At 34.4% G+C, this 9909-nt stretch overlaps 1 protein-coding gene across 1 annotated transcript; it reads left to right on the top strand.

The window, feature by feature from the left end:
• Positions 1 to 1214: 1214 nt before the first annotated feature.
• Positions 1215 to 8028, top strand: LOC148956013 (uncharacterized). Its single transcript, XM_089093592.1, has 3 exons — positions 1215 to 2504; positions 4902 to 5025; positions 7918 to 8028. Exons 1-3 carry the CDS (start codon positions 2393 to 2395, stop codon positions 7988 to 7990), a joined length of 309 nt encoding a protein of 102 aa, XP_088949718.1. The 5' UTR covers positions 1215 to 2392; the 3' UTR covers positions 7991 to 8028.
• Positions 8029 to 9909: the final 1881 nt, after the last annotated feature.

Genomic DNA, 9909 nt, shown 5'->3' on the forward strand with positions numbered 1-9909 from the left:
TCAGGTAGCTGGTAAAGATGCCTATACCTCCAACGTCTCCTTGGTTATTTGGACAAGGCAGCTGGAAAGCTATGGCTCATGATTGAATGTAAATCAGACCACTGGATATCCTGGATTCAATAGAGCTTTTTAATCCGGAAGATGTCAAATAAGCTTCAGACTACTGTACTTGAACGGCAAGTTTTCACTCCATGTATCAGACTCAAGCCTTCTGCTTGGATGTCTCCAGCCTAGGCAACAGAATAATATGGATAACAGGCTGAATAATATGCAATCTACAGCACTGTCGGAGAATTTATTACCATAACAGCGCAGATTCTTCTGAATATTTTGGTCAGTCTAGGTGCCATCAAGTAGTTGGTGAAGATGCTCATAACCGCGCAACCCTTGACTCAAATGAGCTATTTAGTCCGGAACATGTAAAAAAAGCTGAAGATTACTGTACTTCAAGGCCAAGTTTCCACTTCACGTATTAAACAGAAGCCTTTGCCTTGGACATCTCCAGGCTAGGGTACCTGAGCCTAAACTGAATAAAATGCAAGCCAGGATGTCAAATGTGAGCTTATTGCCATAACAGTGGCAAAGCCTGTTGAGCACCATGGACGGAAAAAGGTGATTAAAAAGTTCATGCCTGTAATCGGTCATTGTTAACGAAGTCAGACCATGGGAGACCTACGACTCAACTGAGCTTTTTACTCTGGCAGACGTTGAGTCGACTCAGGATTGCTGCAGTGGCAAACCAACTCCAAATAATAGACTAAAGCTTAGAACCTCCCCAAAATGCCTTTAGATATTTCCAAAGATACTCCAAAAATCTTAGATTCAGTCACTTGCGCTCTTCTTAGTTTTACTCTTGATTACTCTCCTTGTTAAATTTACCCTCTTATTCAAAATTATAAAAACAAGAAAAAAAGAAACACGGGAAAAAAAGAAAAGAAAAATAAGCAGTTTTTACTCTTTACTTTTTAAACGCAAATTTTCATTTTCCAGCTGCAAGTGGTGATCTGGGTCTAATTCCAACCAGTTCTGCAAAAGTTGAGTCGCCAGTTGAAATTCTACCTTTGATACCAATCAAAAAAATTGGTTCTGGTGAAAATCACATGGTCCTTTTATCTGAAACCGGTCATGTTTACACATTTGGCTGTCCTGAACAAGGTCAACTGGGAAGATTGTCTAGTTTTGCTGCTACTATAGGGAGCAGTACACTAAGAGTCGGTAAGAAAAAAAAAATTTCCACCTTACTATCAAACCTATATCGTTGTTACAAACAACAAAGGTCGTATTTAGTGATATCATAATTTCATTGAGGCATGATATATTTATAGTTATTTCATTATAGTTATAGTTGTTCGTTGTTATGATTTTAATGTTATTTTTTCGAGTTAAGGTTTTAAACTCTTCATGGAAATGACAAATGACAAAAAAAATTACCAAACATTGACAACGTGTCAAAATTGAAACAAATTACAGATAAAATGAAAAAATATAGCACAAAAAACGACAACAATAAATCACACCCTATTTCTTATGGTTTTTGGACTTCACCACGAGTATTGCAAAAACTGCCAATATTTTGTTTATTTCTTGTCACATATTATTAGCGATTGAATTGTTAATGTAACTCTAGGCATGTCTTCTTTGTCGATGCAGCCCAGATATCTGAAAAGATTGAAGATTGTTACTTTAAATTTATCCAAAGCCAAACAAAAATAAATTTTTTTTTTTTTTTAATCTAAAATGTATTTTGTTTTCAGTAAAGGGCGAAATTTTATTGGAGGTCATCGGGGAAAAGGGTACATAGGAGGAGTCCTCCAATCACTTTTGACTCTTAAAAAAGGCACTGGAACTTTCAGTTTCCAATTGAATGAGCCCTTTCCGGAAATTTCTACGACAAGTCCTCCCATACGAAGTGTCTTGGTGAAAAAAATAATAGTAATAATACATTGTGCCTACTTAACTCTTTGCTTAAGCAGCGCTGCCTATAATTATTATCCACTTTTACCTGGCTAGTAGTGATTCATTTTACATTAAATGCGTTAATAGTTCCGGTAGGCTCCTAGTATTTGTCCATAGGTAAGTTTTTCATGTTCATTTATTGAACATGACTTTATCATAAGCTAAAGCTGTAATAGTTTTTCGTTTTGGTGTTTAATGATAATAATTTAATGCAAAATACCTATATATAATTATTTTATATCTTTTTTTATGATTATAATCATTATACTCTTTAGCTAAATGCTTAGAGCCTCAGAAGATTGTTTTGAGAACTGACAAGCTTAGACCAAAGGAAGTGGCTTCGTTCGATGACGTATGGGCCAGAGGAAAGGCGACTTATTTGAAAATTAAAAGCTCGGATCAGATCTACGTTTGTGGGTTGAACTACTACAATCGAATGGCAACTGAAAGTGCTGCTATTCAATATTTTCCAATATTGAGCAGTTTGAGCGAGCGACCCATTACCTTAGCTGCAGCGCAGCATCACAACCTGGCGATTTCACTAAACGGTGATTCTTTTAAATTATTTACTTTTTTTTATATAATTTATTAATTGCAATAACTAATCTTTTTAACTTTAAACAAATAAACAAATAATTTATTGATTAAATAATAATTTATAAAATAATTTATAAAAGTATGCTAATAAATAATGAATAGTAAAATAAATATAATAACGAAATAATATAATTGTAGCAATAATATAATGATAAAAAAATGTAATGATAATAATGATAAATATAATGTATAAATATAAATTATTTATTTATTTACTTTAATTTATTATAAAATAATTTATGAAAATAAATAATTTACTAAATTAAATGATGTATTTTTTAATAAATAAATGTATAATTTATTGATTTAATAAATAATTTTATAGTTTATTTTTTTATCTTAAGCCGTGTAAATATCCTAGACTCGTAGCTCATTAAGTTTCCAAGTCTTGTCATACCGGTCAACAAAATTTATGAGAGCTGATTAGGGAGCAACTTTGATTTTGAAAAAAAAAAGCTAAGGGAAGAAGCGTTATTATTATTACGTTTGCGCATTAAACCCTTAAACAGCAACTCCTTGGTGTAATTTAAGACATATTCAAGGTGTGTTTTAGCTCGTTTTGTTTTCAGATGTAATTTATGTGGCGTAATAAAATTTATGAAGGCTATTCAGAAATCAACTTGAGTTTTAAGGGAAAAAAGAAGAAAAATAGCAACTGAAGGGATCTTGTATTGTAGAGAAGAGGCTTAACATTGGTAAACTTAGTTAGCTCGGGCATTTCATTGTGATACAGTGATCACTATTCATGACGACCTATTCAGTACTTTGGACCGAAGATCTTCAAATGACAACTTCGATGGTGAAGCATCCGTCTCAAGACAAATGTCTCTCTCAAATGTCATCCGTCTCAAGACACTCTCTACGGTGTGCGTTTTCTGATCACAGGTGGAACTCAACACCAAACATCATCTGATAGTTAGCCTTCGCTAAATCTCACCATGCGCCCCCAAAAACGTCCCCCCCCCAGATTTTTAAAATCATCTTGTTAATTTTATTTCATAGTTTATTTCTGTTTTAGCTATGTGCTATATTAAACCAGCGAGACTGGCTGTTTATACCCCTTTGCTTCGTTCTTCCACAACTATCAGATAGTACTATTAATTTTTGATGATCTTGTTTTGAATTATCCCGTTGGTGTCACTCTTGTAAAACTCCTGTATAGAAATATCCGGTCTTTGCTGATTTTTGAATAAAACGTTTCATTAGTTCAACAGTAGCAAAAGTCCAGAATTCAGATCATAATTTAAAAATTTTATATAATTATTTTTTTTAATAATTATTTGACTTTAAAAAAAAAAAAAATCCCAATTTATTTTGTAGGGGAAATCCCCTACATTTCCGTGAGTTGACGCCACTGAGTGATATTACAACGTATAGCATTGCAAAGAAAATATCGACAGGAGACCGTTCCCAACGCTCCATTAAAGATACTGGTGATTATTGCTGATATGGTATTAATGTGAATTATGATGTCAGACGTCTTTTTTAATCTTTAAAAGATCAGGTGAACTCTAAATACTGCTGAAATTAATGAACTTGGATGTAATGTCCCATGCTGTAGAGTCTCGACCATGCCTGAAAATTACGTCTGTGTTGTATTTGCTGTCCCCCGGCAATATTTTTTAGGGTATCCCACTGTTTCGGGCAATGATGAAAGAAAGGCTGAGATGGCTAGGACGTGTTTTACAAATTCAGGATGAGAAAATTGCCTAAGGTTGGGCTTTTTAAGGCCAAACGAAAAGCAAATCTTCCCCAATTCTGGCAAATAGAGGTGATAAAGAAAGATTTAAGACGAATTGGAAGAGGGAGGCGGTAAAGAGTGAAGCTTGGAATAGATTGGGGCGGACTAGGAGTGTGCGTGGAAGTGTTGGCCTCAAGCTGTTTTGTGCTGCAGTGAATTGAAGTAGTAGCAGCGGTATAAATGTGCTAATCTGTCTTTTTCTGTGCTAACCTGACATATGCTTCCCCATGCCTTCTTTAAATTGTCAAAGGCAAATATGATAAGAAAATTGCCAAAGGTTGTGCTTTTTGAGGCCAAACGAAAAGTAAATCTTCTATTTATTTGGTATTTGGACAGTGCGAAGTTAGAAAACAATTCTTACTAATTAATATGCAGAATAATTGTACCTAACACATTAGACATGCAGATTACAGACCGACTCAAATTTACCCCCCCCCCCTAATATGCAAATCCATAGCCTAAATTTGTTTCTAAAGTATTATATTTTTTATCTTACTTTGGTATATTTCATTGGGATTGAGGATCAGAGAAACATATTAAAAGAACGTTAGGTAGGGTGTATATCATACAAGTACCAAGTTTTTGATCATGTCCTCTTTTCTTGAAGAATTATCCATTGGCAGCCAGGGAAGGAGAGCCAATTGGCGCAGGCGCTGTATCTGTGGTTGGACGGCATACACCAACTCAGAAGAAATTGCCCACTACCACAAGAAATGTTGGAGCAGCGAGAAGTTTGAATTTAGAAAACCTTTGCATCCGCCTCAAAAAAAGATTGCACGCATTCTTGCTTTTTGCCTGCTTTTTGCTTGCTTTTTACTTGTCTTTTTTTTGCCTTAGACCTGCTTTGCCTTACACTTTTTTTTTCTTCTCTTGAATTATATACTGTGTTTCTAGCATGGTTATAAAGGTCCCACTAAAGAGAATAAGATCACTTTCCCATGAAGCTAAACTTCTTTGTATTGTTACTAAAGAAAAATAAAAAAAAAAAAATACTCGTCCCCTCTCCCTTGTATTTTTGTGCATTGGTTAAATTATCTTAAGGGATGGATAGACGTAATTTGTTTCAATCTAAAAACCATATTTATGGAAATAATTGGGAAAATTTCTATGGAAAAGCCGGCTTGTCCTTCAAAAAAAGCGGTCTAACGTCTCTCTAGCCTTTTAGGATTAAAATAGCTAAGGAACATATACCAGTTAGCGCTGTTGAGTTAACCCTGCTTTGTGCCACTTTATGTTGTGATGAATTTTTAGTAATAGTGCACTCCAGATTTGGATCTAGGCTGTTCTCAGGGAGAGTGGGGGGGGGGGGGGGCAAACGAAGAGTTGCCGTTCCCTGCCCCACCAATAATACTTTGAATACTACAATTTTTTGTTTTGAGTGAAAGTGGAGCTTATAGCATGGGAAAATGATGGTGATAGATAAAAGTTCATATAGGGATAAAATCGTTTTGATAGACAGTGATGATGATAACAGTGATAAAAGCTCCTGGAGCATGGGAAAATGAAGTTTGTCTATCCTTTATATTATGGTATTTATTTTTGGGGAAATATAAACACATTTTTGGTGGGGGGGGGATTTTAAACGGGGGTAATCTTCTGTTTGTAGGACAGTTCCTTGATGATTTTTCCAGGGAAAATTTTCCATACGGGGAATGTGCCAGAATTTATGCTTGGAATTCATTTTATTTGTCTTACTTTCTTGTTTGTGACTCAATATTACATATGGAGATGTTCCACATGTCCAGGGGAATGGAATTCCTCGGATAGTTTTTGTTTTTTGGGGGGGGGGGCGGGGGAATTTTCCATGAAGGAATTCTTAGTGTGGAGAGTTACCACGGAGGAGAAGGGGGCGAATTTCCTGGCAATATTTGAAAACAATCAGAAATTTAATGATAAATTTTTTTTTTCAGCTGCTAGTAAGGAGCAACATTGAAATTTAAAACGAGCAGAAAATATTTCATATATGAGGGGGGAATAGTCCCTCACTCATTCTGCTAAATTTTAATCAAACTTGCTATAAAACAGAGGTAAATGACAGTGAATTTTCTTTCATATTAGAGTTATAGTTAAACGCATCATTTTTTTTGGGGGGGGGGGGATGGGCTTTGGATGGACTTATCCCTGTAACAATGGCGTGCAGAAGAATGGAGGCTAGAATAATGTGGTTTCTCTTGGCTTCTAGAGGAATTTGCATAACTTTTTAGCACATTATAACACAAAAGTTTTGAGATACGCCTTTTCTCTATTGGATTTTACAACAAGCAGGTGTTGTAATTTGAGTTCTTTGTATCATAAAAAGTAGAAATTACGTTATAACATAATTGTCCTTAATATTGACATATGATCTTGAATAATGTTTTTGATTGGAACCTATGGAACTTTGTGTGGATAAAAAATTTACTGGTAACAGTGAATGTAACCTTCTCCCACAACTAAAGGACTTTTATCTTGTAAGCTTTGCTTGTAAGATACAAGGAATATTACACATTGCTTTTGACACCATAATCTTTTTTTATGCTTTGATTTTATAATTTGTTATTATATTTGACATTATATGCTAACAAGATATTGTACCTACAAGGTATGATACCACATTATACCTGTTTGGTATTATATACTGGAATTAGACACTAATATGTTTGGTACTAAAAAGCTATGGATAACCTTTTTTTAGCCATGGGTTTAATACTGATGAAAAATTTACTTGGTTCGACAAACAATTCCCGTATAACAGTGAATATATTTACCAAATGAAAAACTTATACTTTTTCCTGTTTGATTATTTGGAGATGCTAATGCATAATCTTCATGCAACTTCATGCCCTGCCGCAGTTGAGATTTATCCCCTGGTCCCGAATTACCAAGTAGAGATCAATCCTACCGTGCTTCCACAGGGCTACTGAAAGCACCGCACTTATATTATATAGGGGTTTACGCCCTTTTCAGTTCTGTTGACCCCTCTGGCTCAGTTGGTTTATTCTGCTTCCCTGTATTTTATTCCATTTCCAAGTTACTCAGGGTTAACTTTAGCAATAAACCGATGAATCTGTGACACAAAATACAGCTCTGTCGACATAGAATAACCGATTTTAGTTTGAAAATACTGTTACCAAACTCCTTCTTACCCATAGCTCACCATGCCAGACCTTCCTTACCATACCTTACCCTCCTTACCATAGCTCGTTACCCAAGACTAGAGGAACCGTGTATTATTACTAATACGTGAGCCTCACAATAGACACGCCTGTCAATAAATAACAAAAGATTTATTGATTATTACTGGTCTTCCTTGATTTAAACATAATACATTTGTTATAGATTTGGAAGATTGCAATGGTGGGAACTTGGTCCAAAGAATCAAATCAGTGCAAATGCTATAACCATTTACTGTTTATCTGTGGATTGGAAATAATTCAATTCTTGCACAGTGACAATATTACCCACATATAACTTGGAAAAACCACCCCTCCTCCACAATATTGGTACTTTCCTGCCATGACATCTTTAAAAACTCAATTAGTTAATTAAAAACAAAAAATAGTTATCTGGACGCTTCAATGTTTTATCATCATTTGTATCTGTCGGTTCTTGTTTAGGCTATTATCTTTTCTTTCTTTTTTTAGGTGGCACCCCAACGTCCAACCCCTCGAGCTGTTCATTATACTTTTGAACGGAAGGAGGAATAAATCTAGATAAATTATGTATATACAAGTTAATGCTAAATAAATGTTTGGAAATTTATCGATCCCATTAAGAATGAAATGCTTTAGAACCTTGTAGCAATCAGGCAATCTTGTAATATATGAAATGATGGTGTATTAAGAAGATATTCGTTTTTTTTGGGGGGGGGGGTGGGACTCTTAATAAAATTAGAATACGAAATTACTGCAAAATCATGATATTTCTGGCAAATTCCTGCAAGGAAAACCTCGTGTGCCATTTAAGTATTTATGTCCGGAAGGATTACAAAAAAAATCTGATCTTGTGTAAGCTATGCTTCCGGGCTGTTCTTCCATTCCCTTTGATCTTTAGTTAAAAAATATGAAGTTTGTTGGCTATAGAGTTATAGGTAGGTAGGCTATAGGGTTTGTCACCCAAAATAAAATATAAAAATGTCACCCAATTCTTGAGTAGGGGACCATAACGAAAAACCTTTGTGAGTTTCTTATCTAAGGAACCAATGGATGAATGTGAGAGGACATTTCATGACATAGGCTTTTGGAGCTAATGTGCCCCTTTATTTGCCATAATCCTTAACTTTATTGTTTACTGAAACAGTAATATCAACATATTTCTGAATTTGGAATAGTTAACTTAATGGTAAATTTGACATCAATTACCTGGCTTTCAAAAAAATTTATAATCTGCAGGGCAGGGAACAAATTATGAATGTAATGCCGTTTTAATTTTAAATGTCAGTAAAATGGTGTTAGTAATGTTAGTATTGATTACCTTAAATCACAATTGCCAGTGAGATTAGTTGGTGATTGACAGGATAAAATGTATTAGTATCAGTAATAATATAATTTTAAAGTATTTGTATTACTAGTACTTGTGGTATTGTTATAAATGGTATGGTGAAGTAATACCTGTTTAAATGGCGTTAAAAGTAAATTGGTATTTACTGGAATGTATCTACAGGCAAAACAACTGTTTTAACTTAATTAAAGAAAAAAAAAGTTTTTCAACTTGAATTTATTTAACAAAAAAATATAAATAAATTTTATACAAAGAAGAGAAGAATCTCGTAATGTCTCCTTTATCAAACAATAGGGAAAAAAAAAAATACACTTCCTGCTAACATAACTTCACAAAGAAAAGAAAATTTGATAAGAACATCAAAGTAAAGAACGACCTCATGACTCAAGCCAAACCTAAAAATTTATTCGCATTATTCAGAATATTGCTGCAGATGTTTTGACTGGTGACAGCCTGAATGTGAAGGCAACTTGACCAAACGCTTCATATGCTACCATTTGCGCGAATTTTACAATGCTTAATTTACGTACAAATATCATTACAAAATATTGCTTCTTTTTTTTGTTCTTTAATTTTCAAATGTTTATTATCGCTTCATTATTATGAAACTAAAAGTTCATAAAAGTTCTAAAAGTTGAAACGTAGCTCATTGGTTATATCAACTATTTCACTGTTTAGTATTAGGCATGTTGGGTCTTTAATTTGGGAACATTTGTTGAATGAGTTAAAATTGTGTAATATTCTACCAGAATTCCGGAAATTGTTGAAATTGCGTTGTTTTGAAATTTCTCATCATTTGATAAGAAGCGGCAAACACGTAAAAGGAGAGGGATGACGGAGAGCAGAATCTGAGCCTTAAAAGCTCAGAAAATCTCACTATTTCCCCATTTATCTTATAATTAACTTCAAGTCCAAAAATGATTTTGAATGAAAGGAAATAGTGATTTCGAAACTTCAAACAAGCAGTTATAGTTTTTTATGCAAGGGGAACTGCCAACCCTAAGTCCCTAATCTGGACAGTTTAGATAAACTGTGACAGTGTAGAATAAATTTCACCAAAACTCATATGTTAGCTGTGGCGTCAGTTGTGGCTGGGAGGATGTGTGGCCCTTGGATATTTTCATCTCCCTTAGATT

This window comes from Artemia sp. Qi Xiang Cuo, chromosome 1 (genome assembly GCF_049724085.1).
Source record: "Artemia sp. Qi Xiang Cuo chromosome 1, ASM4972408v1, whole genome shotgun sequence".
In the NCBI taxonomy this organism is placed as follows: domain Eukaryota; kingdom Metazoa; phylum Arthropoda; class Branchiopoda; order Anostraca; family Artemiidae; genus Artemia; species Artemia sp. Qi Xiang Cuo.